Below are 27,556 nucleotides of genomic sequence, written 5' to 3' on the forward strand. Positions count from 1 at the left end.
AGAACATAATCTTTAAACCTGATGAAACTGGTCTAGAATTAAAGAACAAAAAGCATCAGTTGTTAAAAAGTAAGCGATTCTTGTGATAGCCATGAGAGAAAGAAGTTGTAGATTAATATGGATTATCAGGACTAGACATGAGAGTTATCTGTATAGTGATCACATAGTGAACCGAAATCAGCATTCATTCAGAAGCGTAAGTGTCAATTGATAGCTGTGACAGTGTAACTGCACTTCCGAAGGGTTTTGTTAAAGCTCCAGGCAAAACCCAAACCTGTGGGACTCCAACACTAAACTTGGAATTAATAAGATCAAGACAGAAGGATGGAAAACAAGTACTCGTTAGAGGGGTTATTATCAAGTCGGGAGGAGATACTGAGCAGGGTAACTGAGGAATCAATGTTGGCTTCACAATTATTTCTAATTTGCTTCAGTGACACAGTATGCAGTAGTCAGCTTTGCAGATACCAAACTTGGCTGTGCAGTCAAATTGGAGGAGGTAACTCAGAAATTACAAAATAAAATTGGTAAAATATTAAGTGGGGGCAGAAAAAATTTAATGCAGACAAGTTTAAAATATTGTACATAGGAAGCAAAAAAAAAGCAGCACGTGTAACCAATGAATGACTAATGAAGTCAGAAGAAACCGAGGAGCATTGTACTTGACATGTTGCATGTCCAACCAGGCCAGACCAACAATTAGGGCCAATGAATTGATGCCTTTTTATTTATTCATGGGTTGTGGTTGTCACTGGCAACCGCAGCATTTATTGCCCATCCCCAATTATCCTTGTGAAAATGGTGGTGAGGCATCTTCTTGAACAGCTGCAGTCCTTGTAATGTAGGTATACCCACACTGCTGTGCAGGAGGAAGTTGCGGGGTTTTGACCCGGTGACAGTGAAGGACGGTTTCCAAGTCAGGATGTGAGTGATTTGGGAGAGAGTTGCTAGTGGTAGTATTCTGATGTGTTTGCTGCCCTTGACCTTCTAGGGTGTAAATTGCAGGTTTGGATCATGCTGTTGAAGGAATCTTGGCAAGCTGCTGCAGTGCACCCTGTAGATATTACAGATTGCTGCCACTGTGAGATGGTGAAGAAGCGCGTGACTCTTTAAGCTAGTGGATGGGGCACTGGTCAAGTGGGCTGCTTTATCCTAGATGCCGTTGAACTTTGAGTGTGAGAGCTGTTTTCATTGAAACAAGTGAAGAGTATTTCTTTACACTCCTGACTTGTACCTTGTAGATGGTGGACAGGCCTTGGGGAATCAAGGGAGAAGTTACTCGCTGCAGGATTCCAAGACCCTGACCTGCCATCGTATTTATGTGGCTGGTCTCGGTAATTTTCTGGGTGGCACGGTAGCACAGTGGTTAGCACTGCTGCTTCACAGCTCCAGGGACCTGGGTTCGATTCCCGGCTTGGGTCACTGTCTGTGTGGAGTTTGCACATTCTCCTCGTGTCTGCGTGGGTTTCCTCCAGGTGCTCCGGTTTCCTCCCACAGTCCAAAGATGTGCGGGTTAGGTTGATTGGCCATGCTAAAATTTCCCCTTAGTGTTCTGCGGTTAGAGGGATTAGTGGGTAAATACGTAGGGATAAGGGGGTAGGGCCTGGGTTGGATTGTGGTCGGTGCAGACTCGATGGGCCAAATGGCCTCTTTCTGCACTGTAGGGTTTCTATGAATAGTTACTCTCACCCACCGTTCATCAGCGAACATCCCCACTCCTGATCTTATTAATGCAAGGAAGGTATTGGTAAAACACTTGAAGATGGTTGGAACTTGGACACTGTCCTGAGAAATTTCTCCGCTGATATCTTGGGTCTGGGGCAACAAACACAACCACGTTCCTATGTGCGTGGTACAAATCCAGCCAGTGGAAAGTTTTTTTCCCCTCATTCCTATTGATTTCAATTTTGCTCAGGGTTCTTTACCATAATTAGTCAAGTCAATGGACATTGAAGTTCCCCACCCAAAGTACCCTTGCTACCCCCATGCTTCTTACAAATGTTTTTTAGTGTGGAGGCGTACTGATTCATCAGTTGAAGGAGAGTGGTAGATGGTAATCAGCTGGAGTTTCCTTGCCTATGCTCGCCCTGATCCAACTTCATAGCATCTGGAGTTGCTGTTGAGGACTGCCAGGAAACTCCCTACTGACTGTACACCACTGTGCCACTGACACCTCTGGTGGAAATGTCCTGTTCATATGACAAGAACAGCAATGGAGTCTGAGATGTTACCTAAAAGATATGTTTCTATGAGCATACCTGGCAGGCTCTTACTCAATCAGTCTGTGGGTTCACCAGTTTATTATAAATAGATACAACCGAGTGGCTTGCTTGGCTATTTTACTTGAGAGGCAACCATATTGCTGAGAGTCTGAAGTCGCATGTAGGCCAGGCTGGATAAGGGAGCCTTCCCTAAAGGACATTAGAGGACCAGATTTATTTTTAACAACAATCTAATAATTTAATGGTTGCCATTACTGATGCTGGTTTTTCAATCCAGTTTTATTTAATTAACTGGATTAAAATTCCTGAGCTGCCATGGATTTAAACTCATTTTTCCACTTTAGTTGTCCAGACCTCTGGATTACTAGTCCAATAACGTAACCAATATCATAGAATCATAGAATCCCTACAGTGCAGAAGGAGGCCATTCGGCCCATCGAGTCTGCACCGACCACAATCCCACCCAGGCCCTACCCCCACATATTTTACCCACTAATCCCTCTAACATACGCATCTCAGGAGTCTAAGGGGCAATTTTTAACCTGGCCAATCAACCTAACCCGCACATCTTTGGACTGTGGGAGGAAACCGGTGCACCCGGAGGAAACCCACGCAGACACGAGGAGAATGTGCAAACTCCACACAGACAGTGACCCGAGCTGGGAATCGAACCCGGGACCCTGGAGCTGTGAAGCAGCAGTGCTAACCACTGTGCTACCGTGCCTATCAATATATGATTGGACATCACCAAAACAGAGAAAGGAATAACCAAACTGTGGGGTGCTCTGGTCATACTACCTTGACCACTGCCTAAATTTCTGACCACTCGGGCATTTGAGGCATAATTGAACTGTGATATCTGTGCAGAGAACCGATAAGGCTGACGCCTGGTGTTTGCAGATCTGAGATGAGGGAAGACTGAAAAAAATTGTGATTTTCAACCTGGGAAGGAACCATTTAAGAGGTGAACTTATAAATGTGCATAAAATAGTCACGGGAATCGAAGATAAATTTAAACTATTGCTTTAAATTGAATTGCAAAATTAGGATAAGGACCACTAGTAAGAGGTAAATTTAAAATTGATGCCAGGAATTTTTATTGCACCACGTGTGGAACAGAGGAAGAGGAAATCTTGGCATTTAAGAAAAAATTACATTCATTGATAGCAGTCTTGCAGTATAACATCTTCCACATCCTCAGTCAAGGTCTAATTTGAGAGATGGCAGCAACATTGCAGCATCACTAAAAGATCAGTCTAGATTATGTGCTGAAGTCACGAATGGAGTTTGAATTTTTTTTTCCTATTCATTCTTGGGATATGGACATTGCTGGCTCGGCTAGCATTTATTACCCATCCCTATTTGCCCTTGACTGAGCTCATTTCAGAGCACTTGTTTTTAAGAGTTTAACCACATTGCTATGGGTCTGGAGTCACATGTCGGCTAGACCAGGTAAGGACGGTAGATTTCGTTCCCTAAAGGACATTAGTGAATCAGATGGGTTTTTACGACAATCTGCAATGGTTTAATGGTCATCAGTAGACTTCTAATTCCAGATTTTGTTGAATTTAAATTTCACCATCTGCCACTGTGGGATTTGAACCCAGGACCCCAGAGCATTGCATTAGGTCTTGGATTGCTAGTTCAGTGACAATACCACCATGCCAGTCAGCACCTTTAATTAAACAAATGGTTTAATTAAATATAGCTAGTGTGATTGCAACAGTGGTTTGTGTGTTTTTAATCAAGATGTGGAGATGATGTTTTTAATCACCAGTTCTCGCACATTCAAATGAATAAGGTCCTTCAACCCAACTGAGTTCGTCCTTCCAGAAAACTCTCCCTGCTGTCTCCCCTGTATAATGTTTAGTTGTCTCTTAAGATCCTAGTCTCTACCACCCTTCCTGGCAACTTGTTCCAGCTGTTCTTCTCTTTTAGAAAGAAATAGCTACTGGTCCTGTGCTAGGCTTCCATTCACAATCCAGAGCTCACTTATCCTGATGCTTTGGCGTAACTGAAAGTGAAACGCAGGAGAATCAGAGGTGTAGTAAGAGGCATGAGGCTAAGATGAATGGTTAGCTAGGAAAGGAAATGGTCATCAGTGCCTGACTGTCAAGCGCTTGTTTTTTGATTACAAGATATGCCTCATAGTGTTGCCAGCAACTTGACTCAAAGAACGTTCTGTTTCTGTGGTTCCTCTTGTCATGCATTTGCGGTGATCTATTTAAATGTTATAATGAACCTTCCCCCTCTATATAGTGCTTTCTCTCATCTTTGTCGTGTGTGTGTGAGAAGTTGAGTCAGTGCCCCTTCATTCTGGAAAACTGGCTGGAGTCTCAAAGGAACTCTCAGTGTTAAAATAAATCCCAGTGCAGCATAAGCAATGATTGATGATTTTGTCTATTTGCAAACAAATGACAGGGATTGATGGAGTAGCAAGAGGGTCAAATGGGCAGATTTGAATGCAAATTTGTTGTAGAAACAGCTTTCCAACCCCCTTCCTTTCAGAACAGAGAAGGATTTTCTGAAGAAGCTGTGTTTTAACATTATGATCCTTAAAACTGTGCTTTTCATTTATAAATCATTTCTTGTACTTTACCATTCTCTCAAATAAAATCCCTGAACGATGATTAGCATGATGGTTTTGGAAATTTTAAAAAGTGGTCCTGATGTAAATTTTTGTAGCCTTGAATACTGTTAATGAACTAAAGTTTTTATTTATTAGTGTCACAAGTAGGCTTACATTAACACTGCAATGAAGTTACTGTAAAAATCCCCTGGTCGCCACACTCCCTCTTCGTGTACACTGAGGGAGAATTTAGCAAGGCCAATGAATCTAACCAGCATGTCTTTTGGACTATGGGAGGAAACCGGAGCACCCGGAGGAAACTCAGGCAGATACGGGGAGAACATGCAGACTCTGCACAGACAATGAACCAAGCCGGGAATCGAACCTGGGTCCCTGGCGCTGTGAGGCAGCAGCGCTAACCACTGTGCCACCATTCTGCCCTGTGACACTACATGCTACCTCAGAACTGGGAATTTATTAGTGATTGGCAATTGATACTGGATCAAACTGAATGGGGATTGATTGGAAAGAATTGGAATTGAAGGAAAAATATGTTTAAACAATTAATTAGAGGTATAGCTGTTCCTATCGCAATACCAAGATGGGTATAGACCAGGAAAGTTAATTGATCTGAAGCAAGCCTGTACAGATGGCTTCAGTACTGGGTGGGAGTGTGGGGTAATCAAATCCTGCTCCTGATTGCTGTCCGTTTACCGCTGCTATTAAAAAGCACGAATGGTTTTGTTTGGTTCTGTGGTCGCCGAGGCTATTGATACTCACTGGTTCATGTGAAAAACGGCCACTGGGTACCAGCTGTTCCCAATTCCGGAAAGCCATCCCTGTGAGGAGTCTGTATTTTCTGAAGAGGGAAATGAGGAAACCTACTGTGGTTGATTTTCAACATGTTATTTGGAATTGTGGATCTGTTGTTACAGAATCCACCTCATTTCCATTCTCATTCCATTTAATTTCTATAACAGGCAAACAATCAGCATCATCAGTTTCATACCTGGACGAGTTGAAAATCTTTGTTAAAAACAAATTACTGCGAATGCTGGAATCTGAAACAAAAACAGAAAATGCTGGAAAAGCTCAGCAGGTCTGACAGCATCTTTGGAGAGAGAACAGAGCTAATGTTTCAAGTCAGGATGACTCTTCCTCAGATATCTTTGTGGTGTTCTAAATGAAGGCAGAAAGATTTAAATGGGCTCAGCACTAAGTGTAGGCCCTATACTTATGCGATTGCAATTCACATTATTCCATATTCCTTTTGAGCTGCCCTTCTACAGTTATCGGACCACCAAGTAGAAGATGTTTGTGGCAGGTTCTTCTTTACTCGGAGAATGTCAGAATGATTTGTCCCAGTTACATCAGTGCAAGCTGTGAGAACTCCGTGGATTTTTCAACTCGGGGAAATGCAAAGAAAACACAAAGCAATCATCCAACTGGATAGCATTGTCTCTGCAAGCAGTGTGTAGCTGCCTGCTAAAGAAGCTCAGCTATATCATTTATTGTAGCGCTCCATCATCATTTGTATAGTGCAGGCCAAATCTTAAAATGCCACATGTTTTCCTGTCATCAATATCTCTGGTTACTGAATTCTGCAGCTTTTCCATTGCAATACACATGGGAGTCAGGGGCTAGTGTCATTTTCAGCTGAGATGTTGTTGGAGGCCAAGGAATAACTGGAACAGGACACAGACATAATTCAGTCCTCAGTTTGAAGAATGTTTTTCTTTACCTTGTGTGATACTTTGATGGGATTATATAGTGTTTGCAGCACAGAAATAGGCCATTCAGTTCTACCTGGTCTATGCCAACATTTATCGCATTGCTACCTCGCAGCACCAGGGACCCGGGTTCAATGCCCAGCTTGGATCACTGTCTGTATGGAGTCTACACATTCTCCCCATGTCTGCGTGGGTTTCCGCCGGATGCTCCGGTTTCCTCCCACTCTCCAAAGATGTGCTGGTTAGGTGGATTGGCCACGCTAAATTGCCCCTTAGTGTCAGGGGGACTCGCTAGGGTAGATGCATGGGTAATGGCAATAGGGCCTAGGTGGTATTGTGGTCAGTGCAGACTCGATGGGCTGAATTGCCGCCTCCTGCACTATGATTCTAAAGTAACCTCTTCCCACCCTACTTCATCTAGCATCATCTGTGTATCATTCAATTCCCTTTTGCCTCATGTAGATATCTAATTTTCCCCTTTAAGACATCAAAGCTATTTGCCTCAACCACTTCATGTTGAAGATAGTTCCTATTTCTAAATACTCTGGCATTTATGGTTATGTTGAAGAGGTTGCAGTAAATTTGGGAAACAGGGAATTTGTTATCACTGTAATTTCTGCCGTTGACCAGAAAGGATCAGGAACAGTTGGTCTGCCCACTTCACCCACACTGTTGCTGCTGGTATGTGTACACATTCCAAACTGCCTCACAGCCTTTAGAAGCTGGCTGTAGCTATAAAGATAATGTACAACAGGCTTTACACCCTTCTGGAGGCAAGAAATTGAGTTGCATTAATTCAAGTTCACTTACTGGGCAGTCACTGAAGGTTGGTTATGTTAGAGGAGTTATTAATATTACACTTTCCATACTGACATTATTCTTGTGGTTATATATGAGTAAAATTCAATTTATAAATGATCGCAACATACTGTAATACATTAATATTATTGCCAGAGGTAAGATTTTATGTTAACCCATACAAGACCAGTAGTCCATGAACAAGTTGGAAAGGCTTTGTGGAGATTTGATTTGATTTATTATTGTCACATGTATTAGCATACAGTGAAAAGTATTGTTTCTTGCACACTATACAGACAATGCATACCGTTCATAGAGAAGGAAACAAGAGAATATAGTGTTACCGTCATAGCTAGGGTGTAGAGAAAGATAAAGTTAATGCAAGGTAGGTCCATTCAAAAGTCTGACGGCAGCAGGGAAGAAGCTGTTCTTGAGTCGGTTGGTACGTGACCTCAGACTCTTGTATCTTTTTCCCGACAGAAGAAGGTGGAAAAGAGAATGTCCAGGGTGTGTGGGGTCCTTAATTATGCTGGCTGCTTTGCCGAGGCAGCAGGAGGTGTAGACAGAATCAATGGATGGGAGGTTGGTTTGCGTGATGGATTGGGCTACATTCATGACCTTTTGTAGTTTCTTGCGGTCTTGGGCAGAGCAGAATCCATACCAAGCTGTGGTACAAGCAGAAAGAATGCTTTCTATGGTGCATCTGTAAAAGTTGGTGAGAGTCGTAGCTGACATGTCAAATTTCCTTAGTCTTCTGAGAAAGTAGAGGTGTCGTTGGACTTTCTTGACTATCGTGTCGACCTGGGGGGACCAGGACATGTTGTTGGTGATCTGGACACCTAAAAACTTGAAGCTCTCGACTCTTTCCACTTCGTCCCCGTTGATGTAGACAGGGGCATGTTCTCCTCTACGCCTCCTGAAGTCGATGACAATCTCCTTCGTTATGTTGACATTGAAGGAGAGATTATTGTCACCGCACCAGTTCATCAAATTCTCTATCTCATACCTGTACTCTGTCTTGTCATTGTTTGAGATCTGACCTATCACGATGGTGGAGGGAGCTCCTTGTCTAACGAGCTTGGTTGGTAGATAATGGGAGTCTTAATCTCAGGGTTATTTCTTCAAATTCCACATTGCCTGATGTGTTTTTCCAGTATTCTATTCAAAGCACCTCATTTTGATTAAAGGTGGCCTTAAATGAAGTGTTTCAATCAAATCACCAATTGCAAAGTTGGGAAATTTCTTGATATCTTCATCATTTACTGAATCATCAGAAGCATGTTTTACAGAGGTATCAGGTGAAAAATGAAAGGCGAGTTAGATGCAAGAACTTGGAACTGGCTAAGGACAGCACACCTAAAAATAGGTCATTTGAATTTTATTGTTAGTCTTTGTCAGGCCAACTTTGTTTTAATGCAGACAGCTGACAGTCTGACACTGACAGCGACACTGCATCTGCTTGTGCATAGGAAGACACCCCCTGGTGTTGCAATACAAATAAACATAGCTGCAGTACATAACGAGGAAGAGGCAATTGCCTCCTCAGATAGGAGAATGTAATTAGTGTGATGGATTTGTATAAACAGTTCCATTATAAAGAACTATTGGAATTTTAGAAAAGGTTATACTAGGACTTAAGTTATGTAGAATGTCATGCGCACAAGTTGTATTTGGTATGTGTCTTATTTAAATATATATTTGTTCCATGATGACCCTTTTGTCACTCAGTTTAAATCCAATAAAACAATACCAATATATTAGTGTTTTTAATTATTAAAATGCTTCAGGGCACATCATAAACAGATTCTTGAGCAAAATGTGTCACCTATTTCTTCATTGTCTAGTTACTGTACTAATAATTTTTGTTTAACCTGATTTTATCTGGCCCTTAGTACAAAATGCACCTTCAGCTTATCACTGGTTAAAAATGCTGTCTTGTTTCGGCCTTGCTTGGCAAGGACACAAAATTGGAAATAGAAATGTCACGCCAGCGAGATGCTTGTCAGAGCAGTTTAGGGAAGCTTTGCAATCAGTTTGGCATGTGTTGGATCTCTTGAGAGAGTCCTTAATACTGTTTTTAAATGCAGAATAGAAAACTGATCCTTTAGCTTAGTGAAGCTTCAAGATTCACTATTACTGTTGAGTTCATTACTGTCGGGGCAGAGTGCAGTAAAGGTAATAAATACATTTTAACTGTACTTTTGTTGAAAACGCCCTTCAATAAGGTGTGGGACCTCAATCAGTTATGGACACCTAATGTCCGCTTTCCAGGTGATATGTAGCAATTAATGTTCTCTCCACTCTGTACCTCAACTCCACTCTGACCAAAGAGCACGCCCTTAACTGATGGTGTCAAGACAGCCTTGTCATTCCTCTTACCAGGCACCCTGTGGCATTGCTGCCTGATGGGCAGTTATGGGTTGCCTAGCTCCTGCCAAGAGCTGGACTGAGACTGCATCAAGCTCATTTCATGCAGAAAGCATGCAGCTTTCTGAAAGTGAGAAGGGACTTTCATCCCATCAAACAGGACTGGTTTTGAGCCCATATCCTAGAGGTGAATAAGTAGTGTATTAGCCATTGTGCATTCCAAAAATTCCTGTAGTATTGTTGTTTTGAAAACATTGACATAAGGTTACAGTCAATATGAAAACTGCCTCCCACATTTCTAAAATTCACTGTAAATCCGTGTACAAAAGCAAGAAAATCCTTTGGCATGTTTGCTATGCTAATATAGCAGACATGCATAGATTTAGGGGAGCAGTTAATGAAAGCCGGACAATTGGTTCTTTATCCCTGTTATCTTGATAAATTCAGATACATATCTCCAATTTTGAACTTGTTAAGTATAAGGATGCATTTACCTTGAGCCAGAATTACTTTTTTTAAAAACATTTATTTGTGTGAATGTTTTGTTTATAAAATCCTGCATGGAATGAACAGAAGTGAAGGGGTTAAAAATGTTGTGTTTGTATTGAAAGGAATATTGGGCCGTGGACAGTAGTCGAGATCTTTTGCTGCCTGCACCTGTCGTCTTATTTTATCAGCCAGATATCAGACCTGTCACTTGAGTATGAGGGCGCTGTCAATTCAGGTTTCAGCTTAGTCGGTACTTGCATAATTTTACTGCACGTCTAAATTTGTCTGGTGTGACAGAGAGTTTGTGTAGCTGGCACTTGGTGTGGCTAATTCAGTTGCTGCACTTCTAGATACTTTACAAACATATGCTCTTAATGAAGTGCACATGAGCACTAATTTTTTCATTCTAGTTAAATTGAGTTTTTATTCTTGATGGAATAATTGATGTAAATACACTTTAGAGTAGGTGAGTTGGAAGTGTACTATTCATAATCCTAGCCTTCTTCCAGACGAAGGAACATTTCTCTTTCAGGTGAAGTTTTCGAATTTCGAGTAAAACTATTGGTTGCCAAGTTATGCAGCAATATTTGAACCGCTCCACGTTATTGATTTTACTTTCTGCGGTTCTCGCAAGAATATAAATAGATTATTTGTTTAGATTATTTGGGATTGAGGCCGTCTTCCATATGTAAACTGAGCTGCAGTTAAACAGATGGTGTGGTAAAGTTTGATTTTAATTTAGGATGCTGATGCGATATAGGGCGAGGCCACAGAGTTTCTTGTTGCATATAACTGGGTAGATATGTACTCTTAAATCAAGTTCTCCCAGCCTTGTAAACCGTGTTCGCTGTAGTTTCTGGTGTCAGCAGTTATTTTGCATGCTTAACAGCTGAGGGACTGCTGAGTCCAAATGTCCTGAGGCTCTGGAAGAAGAGTTGGAATGTTGTCTGCCTCACATTACTCACTGTTGCCTGAGATCTCATTGGTACATGGAATACTATTTGGTGAAATTAGTAAATGCATATTCAATAATAGTCAAATAGATTAAATTTTTGCAGCCTATTTATAGATCAGGAATTAGGATGGTAGGTTGTGTAAAGTTGGCTTGTATTCATTTGAATACAGAAGATTGACGGGTGATTGGCCAGGGTCTTTAAGTTGTTAAAAGGAATTGATAGGGTAGATGAGGAGGAAATATTTTCGAGATGATTGATCTTAAAATTAGAACTGGGCAGTTTTAGTGCAACTCGGAAAGCACTTTTTTATACATTGGGTCATAGAAATCTCAAACTCTGTGTGTGTGGCCGTGGGGAGGTGTGCGGGGCCGTGGGGAGGTGTGCGGGGCCGTGGGGAGGTGTGCGGGGCCGTGGGGAGGTGTGCGGGGCCGTGGGGAGGTGTGCGGGGCCGTGGGGAGGTGTGCGGGGCCGTGGGGAGGTGTGCGGGGCCGTGGGGAGGTGTGCGGGGCCGTGGGGAGGTGTGCGGGGCCGTGGGGAGGTGTGCGGGGCCGTGGGGAGGTGTGCGGGGCCGTGGGGAGGTGTGCGGGGCCGTGGGGAGGTGTGCGGGGCCGTGGGGAGGTGTGCGGGGCCGTGGGGAGGTGTGCGGGGCCGTGGGGAGGTGTGCGGGGTGTGTGGGTGTGGCCATGGGGGGCAAATGGAACTTTCAAGACAGGTCAATAGAATTGTGTTGGCTAAGTGTGTAGGGGTATGGATTAAATGGAGTTAAACTAGCAGAGCAGGTTGGAGGAGTTGAATGAACTTCCCCATTCCTTTACATTCCTATGTTGCCACTGAAGGACGAATAATCTGTTGCCAATCGTGTATTTTTTAATTGCAACTTTCCAAAATATGAATTATCCCATTATTTTATCTTTCTGAACTTGGAAGGAATAATAACGTTTGCAAAATCTCCCGTACAACAGCTTGCATTCCTGCAAAATATCTCACTCATACAGGGAGGTATCTCGGGAGTAAATGTTGGATGAAACCTGATGCCATGCAGGAGGAAAATGAAGAAGGCTGGGCAGGGAAGGTCTGGTACAATTTGAACAGCAGGTTGCCTGACTTGTGACACTGATAATCCAGACCAGTAAAACCCAAGTACAAAACACAGTTAATTCCAATGAATGTACTGGCTGTAGTTAGAAAAATAGATTTTGTCTTTTTAGTTCACTGAATGTAAACATTCAGTTATGAGGAACTGTTAGTTTGTAAAGAGTTTTCCACCAAGTAAATAAGCATGAATTGTGTATTCTTTGGTTTATAATGGCAATAGCCTGTTTTTGTCAAAATAATTGCAGTTATTTTGGGTAACTTGCTGCAGGATCACAAGTTTCTGCTCATTTTCGAATTATCTCTCCCATTCTTGTTAACTCCTGTTTTTCAAGGAAGGACGGTATCTTTTGTTCTCTGAACTGGAGTTCCAGGAGATTCATGCAGTGTATTGTGTAAAGTGCATAATATTGAACCTGACATTTTGTGTATGAATGCAGGACTGCTTTTCATTCACAACAATACAGTTTTACTCCAAGGCCAAACCTCAGTCCTGCTGGTACATTCAGAGACTGAGGATAAGATTCAAATTCCATCTGTTAACTGTAGTCAATTACACCTGAGGCTCCAACAGTAAAGTGGAACCTCGTGGCAAATATGAAAACTTTGCTGAATAATACTGCTTTCAACTAACTGCCAAGTACAATTACAGCTTTAATGTTTTGAACCAACCTGAATGAACACCTTTATTAGCCGCATGTCTCCTTAGCGGTGCTCGTAGGTGGTGTAGGATCTAAAATGTGGTTTTTATGATTAGCTACTGCTCTGGCCTGTTCATTTTGAAGCTACTGGTTAATATACCACAAGGGACTCAATGCAGCTGACATCGAGTAAAAGCTCAGCAAATTGCTTTTAATTTTATGAATCCAAGTAAATTCTGGCTTTCTTGTTTTGCATCTGTAACAAAGTGCAATACGTGGATATCTGATGTCTGGAGTGTGCTGCACTTGTGCCATGCAAGTGTCCATTATATATTGTATTGGTATATTTAGGTCCAGCGGCACAAGTAATAAATACGCCTAATGATCAGCTAGCTAGGCGAGGTAAATCTGCAGTAACTCAACACTTTGGCCAACCACCTTGCCGGCTGATAACTGGAGAATGGGCCTGTTCTGGGAACTATAGACTTCTCCAAGCCAGTGTCAAAAAGGGTAGGAGGATCTCGCTAGATATCTGCTTTATACTGGTCAGCTTGTGTTTTTGTTTTGTGCCTTGATCTGTATCAGTATTCCTGAGCACCCTGCAGGGAGTCCCTAAGCTGGACTTGGTTAAGTGGAATGTATCCCGACAGGGAAAGAGTATACACTCCCGGCAAACAGGAACTTCTACTTCCTGATGATCTCCATGATATGGAGACTCAAACACATCAAACACTTGACCAAAAATGAAAGCAGAGGAACACCTGCTCCCAGTCGTAGATCCGGGTCCCTAACTAACTTGACGCAAGCTGTGGTGCTTCTAGTCAGTGACAATTTAATCTTCACTGCAATTCCTGCAGTTGTTTATTTGAGTGTTATGTCCATTTGGTGTGATGAACTTCTCAACTCATCATCTGGGGAAAAATTCAACACACTCTCTCCACCTCCCTTTCCCCCTCCCTCACCCAGAAATAAATTGAGGATCAGAAGTTTAGTTCAAGGGTTTGAATTGAATGACATTTTCAAGTATTCCGTTACACTGGCGAGAAAATTAGCTGTAAAAAAGACAACTGTTCATGGTCTTGCTGTAAAGAGAGACATTTTGATTTGGTTTATTATTGTCACGTGTATTAACATAGTGAAAAGTATTGTTTCTTGCGCGCTATACAGACAAAACATACCATTCATAGAGAAGGAAATGAGAAAGTGCAGAATGTAGTTACAGTCATAGCTAGCGTGCAGAGAAAGACCAACTTAATGCAAGGTAGATCCATTCAAAAATCTGATGGCAGCAGGGAAGAAGCTGTTCTTGAGTCGGTTGGTACGTGACCTCAGACTTTTGTATCTTTTTCCCGACTGAAGAAGGTGGAAGAGAATATGTCCTGGATGCATGGGGTCCTTAATTATGCTGGCTGCTTTTCCGAGGCAGCGGTAAGTGTAGACAGAATCAATGGATGAGAGAGGCTGGTTTGCGCGATGGGCTGGGCTACATTCACGACCTTTTGTAGTTTCTTGCGGTCTTGGGCAGAGCAGGAGCCATACCAAGCTGTGATTCAACCAGAAAGAATGCTTCCTCTGGTGCATCTGTAAAAGTTGGTGAGAGTCATAGCTGACATACCAAATTTCCTTAATCTTCTGAGAAAGTAGAGGCGTTGATGGGCTTTCTTAACTATAGTGTCAGCATGGGGGGACCAGGACAGGTGGTTGATGATCTGGGCACCTAAAAAGTTGAAACTTTCGACCCTTTCTACTTCGTCCTTGTTGATGTAGACAGGGGCATGTTCTCCACTACGCTTCCTGAAGTCGATGACAATCTCCTTTGTTTTGTTGACATTGAGGAAGAGATTATTGTCACTGCACCAGTTCACCAGATTCTCTGTCTCTTTCCTGTACTCTGTCTCATAATTGTTTGAGATCTGACCCACTACGGTGGTGTCATCAGCAAGCTTGAAAATCGAGTTAGAAGGGAAGCTTTTCACCTTGAAGTCATCAGAATTGCAAGTCAACTCTGACTGTCTGAGATGTTACATGGATAAAGCAATGGGGGACGACAGGTTCCTTAAGCTACGTGGTAATTCAAAAAAATACAAGGCTTGAACACATTGAGAATGGGTCCCTCCATATAAATATATGTTTCTTCTAGCAAGTATAAATAAAGGTATGTTATGAGCTTGATTGGTTATCTTAAATTAGTTGTTAGTGTAGCTGCTAGTGCACTCAGGATTGTTTGGCAAGTGCTGCCCAATTGCGGAGTCACATTTAACAGTGGACATTTAGTTTTGGGTTTTGTAAAAACAGGCTGCTTGAGTGCAGTCTGCTCTCTGCCTATTACAAACAACCAAAGAATCGTGCTGTTTGATTTGATCAGCCAAATCACTGGGATGTACCTGGCATCACACTGCCACTGAAATTCATACATTATGTTACTCAATTATGTGGCAGACGGAACATCATCTTGGATGGATGACAGCATCCTCACATATCCATGCATTGTGGCAGTGTGAAACGGCTTGAATCTGTCACTCAAATTTTTGATATACTTTGATTCTAGGGTAATTTGAGGTAGATCAGGGACTTTTCAGGAAGCTGGAGGAGCGTATAATTGCTTTCTCTATGACAATGCCTTGTCCTTAGTCAACTTTCCAGCCAATCAGCACCCTTTTCTCCTGTAATATAAATTGTTGTCAATGTGTTTGTCCTGATTAGTGCAAAATGAGAAGCTTCAGAAACATGTCTCTGTTTTCAACGATATTTAAATTCTGTGCTATGAAGCAGCTGTTTGTTTATGATAAATCACAGTTTCCTCCTTGCGTTTAACGTGTTAGTCTCTGACTTTAACTGCTTATAGACCAGCCGAGCATCACCTTTATTGTCTCTATGTCCTCTGAGCCCTTTTGATAGACTAATGCTTTCTAATCAGTGAAAAGTATTCTGTATCCTCGAACAGCGTTAACAGCTTTTTTAAAAAAACCCTCCAGAGATGCCAACTCAATGGTGATAAGCACCAGCATATTCTCTCTGCACTTATTAAAGATCATTTCCCCTGCTCCTCCCCCAGTCTGAACCTTGCTCAATGTCACTCCAGTCATATTCACAAATGGTGTAATTTCTCAAAGATACAGTCTGCTGCACACATTTCAGTCCAATTCACAAGATGTGACACTTCAATATCTTTTTAACATTCGTTATGTTGTGCAGTGGCAGCTAATGGAGACATAAAAGATGCACATGATCAAGCTTGTGTGACTGTTATCCAGAAAGAACCAAAAAAAAAGCCAGAGGTAATGAATTAATTGCAAATACTGCATGACTGTGTACAGCACAAGGCTAACACTAACGAGCAAAGCCATACAAAAGGGAGCAAGGTCACGGCATCTTCCAATATTGAATATGACTGGCACAGGCGCCATTTATAATTTGGATGGTCAGGTCACCAAAGAAATGTGAATCTCAGATTATTCAGAATCAGTTTAAAGTTTGTTTTAATATGAGCTTTTACGTATGAATGGATTAATGGAATATGAATGGAATTCAGTGGAACCATGCCATTTCTCCCAATGGGACCCAGCTGTCGAAATCCAGGCAAACACAGAATGTGTTCTTGTCCACGTGTGCTGGTTACAAGAGCTAGTAATGTTGGCATCTCTTACCACTTTGCATGATAGCCTCAGTACTCCTTGTAAAGCGAATAGGTCCAGGGACTTAAATGAACGCAAATTAGTGCGCATGCTGGAATCTGAAACCAAAAGAGAAAATGCTGGAAAATCTTAGCAGGTCTGGCAGCATCTGTAAGGAGAGAAAAGAGCTGACGTTTCGAGTCCAGATGACCCTTTGTCAACAGATGCTGCCAGACCTGCTCAGAGTTTCCAACATTTTCTCTTTTGGTCCAGGGACTTTGTGGGTCACTTAAATGTATGACGTGGTTCTACAGTTCTGCACACAAATAGGGGTTATGTAGTTCAGACTTTATTTGCATGCATCTCAAGTTGTCGATGAATTTTGATTTTCTATTTTATCCACTAATGGCACTAAAAAAAATTCACATGAAGAAGGCAAATGGGCAGATCAAAATGAGCACAAATACAACTGAATTCCTTGTTCTTTAAAGACGACTCTATTTGTAAAGACAAAAAAAGCTTGTGCATTGGAGTAAAATCTGCACAACTTTTGGGAAATTCAAAGAGCATAATGCTTTTCTCTTCTTCCCCGCTCCCCCTTGCCAAAAACTTGGCTGTAAAACAACACCCCAGTGAACATCTGCATCTCTGATTCCAGCTTCTGTGTTTCTGCCGTCTGTTTAGTGTTCTTGTTGAAAACTGCCAATATTTTCTCAGAGTTGAAACTTTTCTGTCTGGGCTTGCATTTCTGACTCTACTGTCAAGAGATCAGCAGTTTAACCCAATAGCTGTTATCGTCCACACTCTATGTGTTAATACTCTGTTTCACTTTTCTACTAGTTTCTTCCATTCCCACCTCTTGTGAAGTTGCCGAGGTAGATTCTGAGTACAAGTTGGTCTCTAGTGAATACAATGCATGTTTCAATAACCTTGTTTCAATAATCTTTTTTCAATGGGGTCAATAATTGGCTTGTCATTGTTGACCAGCACATCAATTTCTTTCCTGTTCAAAGAAATACACTTGACAGAATGGTACAAAAGATTCAAACAATTAAATGAAAATGTCAAGCTTCTTTAAATGTTCCAGCCAGGTTGACCTGTACTGCTTTCTGTCTTGAGTTTATTTAACCAACTGAGGCCTGAACAAGTCATTGAGTTCCAACTCTGAGTGTATTTTAAACCTATTTGAACAGGTTTAGCTGATCTGGCTTTGATGACACATGACATTTCTGTGCAGTAATGGTCAAGGAAAATGTGCTTCTGTCACTTGGGGCATGACTGAATTGTAGTCTTGCCAAACACTGCCAGGAATCTATGTCCATGTAGAAATTCTCTGTTTAGAATTAAAAAAAACACAAATAAATGCAAAATGTGTATAGTTTTTGAGTTTTAAACTGTGGCACGGTAATACAGGGGTCCTTGTGAATCGCCGTTCCACTGCATAGTTGTTCCATTCGACACAGTTGAAATTGCTATTGTTTTAACATGATTGTATTTTGAGGAATTCCTTTTTGATCTTCGTTTGTACAAAAGTTTAGCTAGAAACTCAGACAAGAGCATGAAAAGTCTGTACCCTTGTCAACCTGAATTACGAAGAGTTAATGGCCATGAATTCAGAGTTTAAAGTTTATTCATTAGTCACAAGTAAGGCTTACATTAACACTGCAATGAAGTTCCTGTGAAATTCCCCTGGTTGCCACACTCCAGTGCCTGTTCGGGTCGATACACCTAGCCAGCACGTCTTTCAGACTGTGGGAGGAAACCGGGTCACCCGGAGGAAACCCACGCAGACACGGGGAGAACGTGCAAACTCTGCACAGACAGTGACTCAAGCTGGGAATCGAACCTGGTCCCTGGTGCTGTGAGGCAGCAGTACTTGCCATAATGCCACCCTTATGGTGGCACTGTTAAGGATCCAAGAGTTTCAACTGCCAGTTCTTCTCAGCATTGCCTGAGTTTCCTCTCTCCTGCATCTGAAAATGAATAGCACATTCCTGATGTTGTTGCTTTATTGTTGGAGAGTACACCGGAGTAGATTACAGAAGTGTGACAGATAGCTAGCAGTGGCTGGAAAGCTGTAATTCACTCAAAAGTTCAGGTCACTTCAAAACACAGTTTCAGTGGTTCGTGATTGTCAGCAGAACCCCAAGACTAAATTACAGGCTTAAAATCAGGGTCAGCTCTTTGCTGTTATTAATGACCTAGACTTGTGTGTGCAGGACACAATTTCAAAATTTGCAGATGACACAAAATTGGAGGTATTGTGCGTTGAGAGGAAGATAGTAATAGAATTCAAGGAGACTTTGACAGGAAGATGGAATGGGTGGACATGCAGATGTGATACAGTTTGGTAGGAAAAATGAGAGACATTGTAAACTAAAGGGTGCAATTCTAAGGTGGATGCAGCAGCAGAGGGACCTGGCTATATGTATAAATCAGTGAAGGTGGGAGGCAAGTTGAGCCAGTGGTTAATAAGACTATGGGATCTTGGGCTTTATATGTAAAGTCATAGAGTACAAAAGCAAGGAAGTTATAGTGAACCTTAATAAAACACTGGTTCAACCTTATTCAATTGGAGTATGGTATCCAATTTTGGGCATCATGCTGGAGAGATGTGAAGGCATGACAAAAGGGTGCAGAAAGAATTTACAAGAATGGTCGCAGGAATGATGGATTTGAGTTCTGAAAGTAGATTGGAAAATCTGGAACTGTTCCTCTTGGAGAAGGAAAGGTTGGGAGGAGATTTGATAGAAGTGTTCAAAATCATGAGAGGTCTGGATGGAGTAGATGGAGAGAAGTTGTTTCAAGTGACAGAAGGATCAAGAAACACAGGACACTAATTTAAGACAAATGGCCTCCATTGAATACCATGCAATACGTTATCTTTCTGTAAGATACAGGTTTCAAATGGCTGCTACTTTATTACCAGTTATATCAATCCCAGATAAAAGACTCATCCAATGAGTCTACACATTTCAAAGACAGCCTGACCCATGGTTTTGGAAACATTTCTCTTCTAAAATGTATGTTACATGGAAACAGATTGCCCATTTGGCTGGTTACATTTGTGGATAAATATCACATCCAACATGCAACACTCAATTTATACCATCGAATGAATTGCCCCTTGCCAACAGCTGTTGGGGGAAAAAAAAGCCTGTGGGATTAAAATGCCCTCAGAATCAACTAAACCTTTAATCAACTGTGCACTATGCCTAGGCAAGAATAAATTTTGTGCTTTATAACTGAGCTGTAAATGTCAATTATTTAAGAGATGCACATTGGTGGTAATATTTATTCATGTTTCTAAACTAATGACAAAGCAGTGGGTACAAAGTGTTATACTCACTCTTAAAATGCAAAATTCTACAATAACTCTGAATTATCTAATTATCTTCAACATTAATTTTAGAAGTGGTTTGAGATTAGAGGAATTCTTGCTGAACTAGAGGCAAGGGAAGAAAATAATTTTGTGGAAGCCTGGCTATTAGTCAATTTAGTGACTTGGAAATAAAGCTGATCTTGATAATTTCTTGTGGTTTTTAATGGGCAAGTTTTGTATTTCATCCTCTTTTCAATTGGCCTTGCTTGTGGCTTAGAGGACAATGAATATCTACCCCCATTCTGCACCACTGGTTGCTGCAGCAGGATGCGAGGAGACTCAGAGTACTTGGAATTTTTCTTCACCGACCCTCACCTCTTGCGCTCTATTTCAGTCTCTCTTCACACCTGCCCATTTAATCCACCTCGGATTGAAAGAGCAAAATTCCACTCTGGGACTCTATACTGGTTTTTCTTTTACCACTGGATCCCACCGGTGCTTAGAATGAAAGCAATCCGATGTTGATGAATTACTTAACTAATCAAGGAAAATATTTTTATTTGGGCTTTTTGGAATATAATTTTGAGAAATGAGAATACTTAATCTTGATTATTCTGATTTTAATAAAACCTATGCAGTAATGTTTTTATGATGTAGGAAATGGAAGGCCAAAGTACTGAACACTAAACACAATTCTCCTGTTGTTACAATTTCCCAAACAGTTTGAAGCCAGAGGACCAGGAAGGCCTTTGTACCAAAGAAGAATTTCAGCCAGTTCTGTTCAAGCATTTCCCGAAGATTCCAGCAATCCTCAAGGCAATCTTAGTCAATGTAAGGAGCTTCAAGACCACAGCAACCATTCTTCATACAACTACACGTCACCAGAGATGTGGGTGAATGCCAACTCTTCAGCTGCCCTCCAAAACATTCTGTGCAATGGATCCAACAGAGCAGTGGCACCACGGGACCTTTTAGGTATTGTTGCTTTATCCTTGTATTTTGGAGTATTCCATGTACTGATTTACCTATCTAAGGACTTCCTCCCTCCTCTTGTACCCACTTCATAGAACTTGAGTTGATCTAGGGCACTGCATGTCTTCAAAAGGTGAGATCGAGAAATGAGGTGTGCTCTTTACCTGAGTAATACTTGTGTTTTCCAACAAGATCTCTTGCCATGCTTCACATATGCAATGTCTTGGTTGTGTGCCTGAAAATCACAGAGCAGGAACAGCATAAACCCAAGTCACCTTGAGTGGGGAGGCACAGTGGCAACGGTGAGGTGTTTTTTTTTTGGTGTGTTAGCCAAGGGTCATTAGGCATATGGAACCAAAGTAGATAAATGAATTCTGAATGGTGGGACAGAGTCAAGTCGCTTAATACCCTACTCCTGTTTCTATCATTCCAAGTAGAGTGTCTCAGTCAAAAGGGCCTGGAGGTAAAATCATATTGGCGAAATTGTGCTTGAATGGTTATTCCCAGTGACTGACATGCAGATCCCATTGTGCAAACAACTGTGCTGTTGCCTGCATCATGTCATAGAATCATAGAAACCCTACAGTGCAGAAGGAGGCCATTCAGCCCATCGAGTCTGCACCGACCACAATCCCACCCAGGCCCTACCCCCACATATTTTACCCACTAATCCCTCTAACCTACACATCCCAGGACACTAAGGGGCAATTTTTTAACCTGGCCAATCAACCTAACCCGCACATCTTTGGACTGTGGGAGGAAACCGGAGCACCAGGAGGAAACCCACGCAGACACGAGGAGAATGTGCAAACTCCACACAGACAGTGACCCGAGCCGGGAATCGAACCCGGGACCCTGGAGCTGTGAAGCAGCAGTGCTAACCACTGTGCTACCGTGCCGCCCACGGTATGTGATAGAGGTACAGAAAATGGATGAAATTTACAATGAAAAATACTCTGAAACATTTTTAAAAAGCCATCAGTTGGTCAGCAAAGCTCATGGGTTTGTCCGTATTACAGTTAAATGAGGTTTGAGGTAATGACAAAGGGTTGTAATCCGTGGCTGTTATTGCAGGCCTCTTTTGAGCTGCATTATTAACATTTTATAGGTCAACTCATAAACAGAACGGTTTGTAAAATTTGGAATGAACTAAGAGCTTTTGGGGGGGGGGGGGGGGGGAATATCACAGCTTGGTAATTCCTCGAGGAAAACCTGGCAGTCTGAAGTTTAATTGAATCTGCTGTCCTGTATATCAAAAGCCAACATTCAGAAATGTCTCCGGGAAAAAATTTAATTGAAGTGATTTGGCTGGAAGCTGTTAACAATAGATAGAGATCACCAGAATAAAGGCTGCCTCCTTCAGCGAATATAACAAAGTAGGAATTATTTAGAGCCATTTAATTATCTCCAATAAATAATCTGCACGTTTCTGCAGAGGCCAATTGTAATAGATGCTATTTGTAGTCGGGAGGTATTTCAATTTAAAACATTGCATATAAACAATTCAGTAATGTCTCTGAATCAACAAATAAATTAGATGTATAATATTGAGGGAAAATTATTATAAAGGTAGTGATTGTCTTATATTTCTGAGAGCTCTTAGATTTTGAAAATATAATCATGTTTGTGGATCTGTACTCTAATATTAAACATTGCTTTGTCATTTCCCATAACTTGAAGTCATTTTATTATTTTTAGTGAAGGGGTTGAAATTGCAGTGAGTTTTACTTTCCAACTAAGCGTGGGATATCAGTACTGGCGATTTGGAACGACCTGTTTCATGTAAAATGGAATGTAGGCAGCATTCAGAGTGTTCAACTCCTCTCCTACAATGTGGAAGATTTGAAGATGAAGTGGTTTTGGGAATTCTGGAGGGTGCAGAGAGTGCATTTGCACCTTGTCCTTATAATGCTCGGTTTTGAGCCTCAGGCGAGAGTGATAAAATGAAAATCTTCGAGCTGACAATGGAGAAGTCAGCTTGGACATGGTGAACCCCCTTCTAAGTGGATGTGAGTCGAATGCATAAACCTACCTATGGTTCGGCACAAGTGTGGCATTAAACTGACAGTCTTACTCAAAGCGCAAGTGAGTGTTATAGGAAGTGAAGTGACACGGTTCACAGTAGGGTGTGCTGTACTGAATCAATTGGATTTGAAGGGTAATGACTCATACTCCCAAGTCTCAAGTACTTTGCTAAAATAGCCCTTGTCTCACATGTGTCCAAACGTGTTATTTGACTGGGTAAAGAGGACATGGCTGTGACCAATCCTTTCCTGTTCCCCAATTTGCAGTCTTTCCCCTTCTCATGCATCTCAGCAGAGGAAGATTAAGAGCATGTCTACAGGCAAATCTGTGGAATTGCCCTGGGATCTTTGAGTTTGTATGTTTCTGTACCAGACCATATGGTTCACAGTTACTGTAGGAGAAACTCTGTGGGTGTCTTCACAGTCCTTTCTTGTGATTTTTTTTGTGTTTAGTAGATATGTTTGTTTTTCTTGTTTGGTCCTGTGTCCTTTCTTCAATTTGAGAAATCCTTTTTCCACATATTCTTTCCCTGCAATGTTGGTTTGTTGAGATCGAGAAACAAGGTGTGCTCTTTACCTGAGTAATACTTGTGTTTTCCAACAAGGTCTCTTGCCATGCTTCACATATGCAATGTCTTGGTTGTATGCCTGAAAAGCACAGAGCAGGGACAGCATAAACCTTGAGTGGGGAGGCGCAATGGTGAGGTGAACTGTGAGGTGACAACTGCCCAGTGAAGCAGTTGAGGCTACCTCATTGAATGTTTTTAAGGCAAGGATAGATAAATTTTTGAACATTAAAGGAATTAAGGGTTATGGTGAGTGGGCGGGTAAGTGGAGCTGAGTCCATAAAAAGATCAGCCATGATCTTATTGAATGGCGGAGCAGGCTCGAAGGGCCAGATGGCCTACTCCTGCTCCTTGTTTTTATGTAATGGCTCCCAGGCTTATACCAATGACAGTTTATAACCACAAGATAGGCAGTTCACAGGCGCAGCTGAGAATGCCATACCCTGTCCGTTACTGCAGGTGGCCTTGTGTCCTGTGACTTAGTAGGACTACAATACCATAATAAAAAGCAACAGGAGGAGGCCATTTGGCCCCTCAAGCCTACTCCGCCATTCAATAGGATCACGGCTGATCCGACATTCCTCCACTTTCCTGCCCTTTCCCAGTAACCCTTATTTCCCTTACTGATCAGGAATCTATCTATCTCAGTCTTAAATATACACAAAGACTCTGCCCCACAACTGTCGGCAGCGAGGAGTTCCAAAGACTCTCAACCCTCAGAGAAAAAGTTTCTTCTCGTCTCAGTCTTAAATTGATGCCTCTTTATTCTGAGACTATGTCCTCTGGTCCTAGACTCTCCCATGAGGGGGAACATCCTCCCAGCATTTACCCTGTCAAGCCCCTTAAGAATCCTGTATGTTTCAATGAGATCACCTCTCATTCTAATAGATTCCAGTGAGTTAGGGTCATAACCTGTTTAACCTTTCCTCATAAGACAATCACTCTACACTGGGTATCATCCTAGTCAACCTTCTCAACCTTCTCTGAACTGCCTCCAATGAAATAATATCTTTCCTTAAATAAGGGGACCAAAACTGCTCTCTACTCCAGATGTGGTCTCACCTGTACTTTGTACAATTGCAGCAAGACTTCCCAACTCTTATACTCCAACTCCCTTGAAATTAGGGCCAATATTCCATTAGCCTCCCTGATTACCTGCTGCACCTGGGTGCTAGCTTTCTAAATTTCATGCACAAGTCCCTTTGTGCTGCAGCTTTCTGCAGTTTTTCTCCCTGTTCTGTTATTTTGCTCTCTTCCAAAATGAGCAACTTTACATTTTCCCACATTTTACTCCATTTGATAATTTTTTGTCCACTTACTTATCAATATCCCTTTGTAAACTGTCTGTATCCCTCTCACAACTTGATCTTCCCACTCATTTTTGTGTCGTCTACACAGCACATTGTATCACAGGTGTTGTACCCCTCCTGTTTAAAAACTTTTTAAACTGTAACTTTGTGAAGCACTGGCACCCATATTCTTTATTGCCCCCAGTATTCTCTTGGCTGAGAGTCACATAGACTGGCCGCTTTCTCGCACCTTTGGTCAAGTAGCACTTTTTCATGTATGAGCCTATGTAATATATGAGAGACTGTTTGGGCTGGGATCCAAACCCTGTTCTTGCCCAACATGCATTGATGGATATGAATTAGTTATAAGAAGGCTGAATGAAAATTCCGCTCTCTCGTCCAGATGCACTGATAACGGTTGTGGTCCAATTGCTTTCCCAACTAGCATCGGCTAACTCAGCATATGGACTTTTCTCTGAATTTGTGTAACTTGTTCCACATCATACCATAACTCATATACCTACATAAACCAACAGCAGAGACTATTTAAATAATATTCTGAATATTATCTCACCCAAACTTGTCCATCTACTTGTTACTAGGTTCCAACTTTAGTGCTCTTGTTAACATGTCTGTGGAGTTAAAAACAAGAGTTCCAGCACGATAATAGGAGACTACCCAGATTGTTTTGGAATAGAACGCACATTTTTACATTTGTGGCAGTTGGACTGAGTCCTGTTCATTGAGGTGGCAGCAGTCTCTTGTTCTGTCTCCATCCTTTCATCCCGTTGACGTTTACCTGTTTTGTCTTATTTTTTTGCTGCAGTTCAATCCAAGAAACTGAGACCCCCAGAGGAGCACTTGAAGCCTGAGAATGTATCGCAACTGTCAGCAAACTCGTTCAACTACAATGTGCTCCAGCACCTTGGCCAGTTTCCCCCCCTCCTCTCCAACAACCAGATCACAGAGTCCAGTAGCCAGCAGAAAGCAAGTGGAAGCAAACCAGTCATGTCATACGCCAACGCATTACGGGCTCCGCCAAAGCCTAAACCTCCACCTGAGCCTGCGAAGAAAAATGGCGACCCTCTGTCTTTGTTTCAGGAACTCAGCATAGGCAGTTCATCAGGTAGCAATGGGTATTACTCTTATTTCAAATAAAAAAATATTGTTGCTTTTTAGATTTTAAAATGAGTCAGAACAGTCAGAAATATAGTTTGTTAAAAGTATTCAGCAACTCTGTGACAAAACTTCCTGGAATTCTTTTGTTTTGTTTTTTTTTTGAGTTTATTTTGTCAGAAGGGTCTCATCCTGTGTATATTTTCCATTACTTTATGTACTTTGTAGTTGATCATAGATTCCTAAATTCAACCTTATTTCTTTCGACAAAAAAAAACAAAAAAATCTTTGATATGCTTGGGTAAATCTTGTATCAGCTCAGAAAAAAAAAATGGGGGAAAAAAAAGTTTTTAAGCAGAGCATTAATTTTTGAGTCACTTTTTAAGAATACTTTGCTGATGTCCAGTAGCATACAGTGCTGGGGTTCTGTACCAAAAGTAGCCAGCGTACATGAGGAAGCGGACAACAATATTTGTTTCATTTCAAGCAAAGTTTCTTAAAAGAAAATGTTAATTGCATTCTGAAGCATTTTGATCAACTGAAAGATTTTACTCTGTGTAAAGTGTTATTGTAAACAAACTGCTTTTAACTTAAAAATAGGATATATATTTGCATAAACATACACACATGTATATTAAAATTCAGTTTAGAACACAAAGCTTTTACTTTTTAAAATGAAACAGCAGAAATCACTGCAGGAGACATAAGCACACCTTCATCACACACACTGCTTTTTATTTGTTTTCTGGGACAAGTTGACAGCTTTGCTAATTTTACGGTTAATTTGATAGATTTTTTTTTAATTGAATCATGAAGATGAAATAAATCTAGATATGCTGGTGCTTAGTAGATTATTAACTTTAAAAAAAAAAGTGTGAATTTAGTTTAAAAGGAAAAAAGTTCTTGTTTGGCTTCACTATGCATGTGTAAATGTTTTTAAATCTGGCTTTCGTTTTCCTTTTTGAAGGGTTACACAACTGTGTGTAGAACTTCTTAGCTTTTACTGTAGTTTTAATTTTGGTACATTATTTGATGTTTACATTAAAATGTGATGCAAAATTCTAATATTCTAACTTTTTTTTTGTTTTCTTTTTGGAAATACAATTACAGAGTGGCATCACTTCTTTTTGCGTGTTTCTGTTCAAAAACATTGTCTCCCCCCTCCGCCCTCCCTGCCCTACCTCGCCCAGACACAAAAATTATTAAACATTGCTATCAGCGTTTTGCCAGTTATCAACGAACATGTGCGACTTGAAGTATGTTCTTCTGTGTTTTTTAACCTTACACATCCATGGGTTTTGGATCATTGCAGTTTTTATTTCGCTGGTTCCCTTCGGAGTTTGTTTTCACTCATATCTATCCTGACAGTGGTTGGGTGACATTTTTATTTGGGTGTTTTCCTCACCTCTCTTTCCTTCTCCCGCCTACCCCACCCCCAACTTCTAATAAACTTTTGTTGCGTTACTCTGGGCACTGCAATAGCTGCTGCACTCGGGAAATGTGTAACAGTTTCCATCTGCTTTTATTTTCTTTTGTTCAGTATTAAAGTATTTAAATTGGACTTTCTTGTCTGCCTTTTTCTGTAGAATTGTTTGAAAACTCACTGCATATGCTTACCACAGGTGGCTATAACCAACCTGGTTGTGCATCAGACCATATTGCATACAGGGATTGCGTGCTTGTTGTTTTCATGGCCTCGGAGTATCTACCATGATGTCTCCAGAGCTGTGTACAAGTTTCAGTCCATGTCCTGCTGTCCTGAAATGGGATTTATCCATGAACAAGGCAA

General features: G+C 41.4%; 1 protein-coding gene across 3 annotated transcripts in view; it reads left to right on the top strand.

Annotated features, from left to right (window-relative positions):
* Positions 1-27,328, top strand: part of helz (helicase with zinc finger) — a 255,595-nt gene extending 228,267 nt beyond the window's left edge. For 2 of the 3 annotated variants that reach the window (XM_078225780.1, XM_078225781.1), the window contains exons 30-31: positions 20,523-20,775; positions 25,478-27,328. In XM_078225780.1, coding sequence (XP_078081906.1) covers positions 20,523-20,775; positions 25,478-25,809 — 585 coding nt within the window. In that variant the 3' untranslated portion in view covers positions 25,810-27,328. The remainder of the gene's footprint in view (positions 1-20,522; positions 20,776-25,477) is intronic. The other variant, XM_078225782.1, reaches the window with a different exon arrangement.
* Positions 27,329-27,556: the final 228 nt, after the last annotated feature.

The sequence above is a fragment of the Mustelus asterias genome, chromosome 12 (assembly GCF_964213995.1).
Source record: "Mustelus asterias chromosome 12, sMusAst1.hap1.1, whole genome shotgun sequence".
NCBI classification, from domain to species: Eukaryota; Metazoa; Chordata; class Chondrichthyes; order Carcharhiniformes; family Triakidae; genus Mustelus; species Mustelus asterias.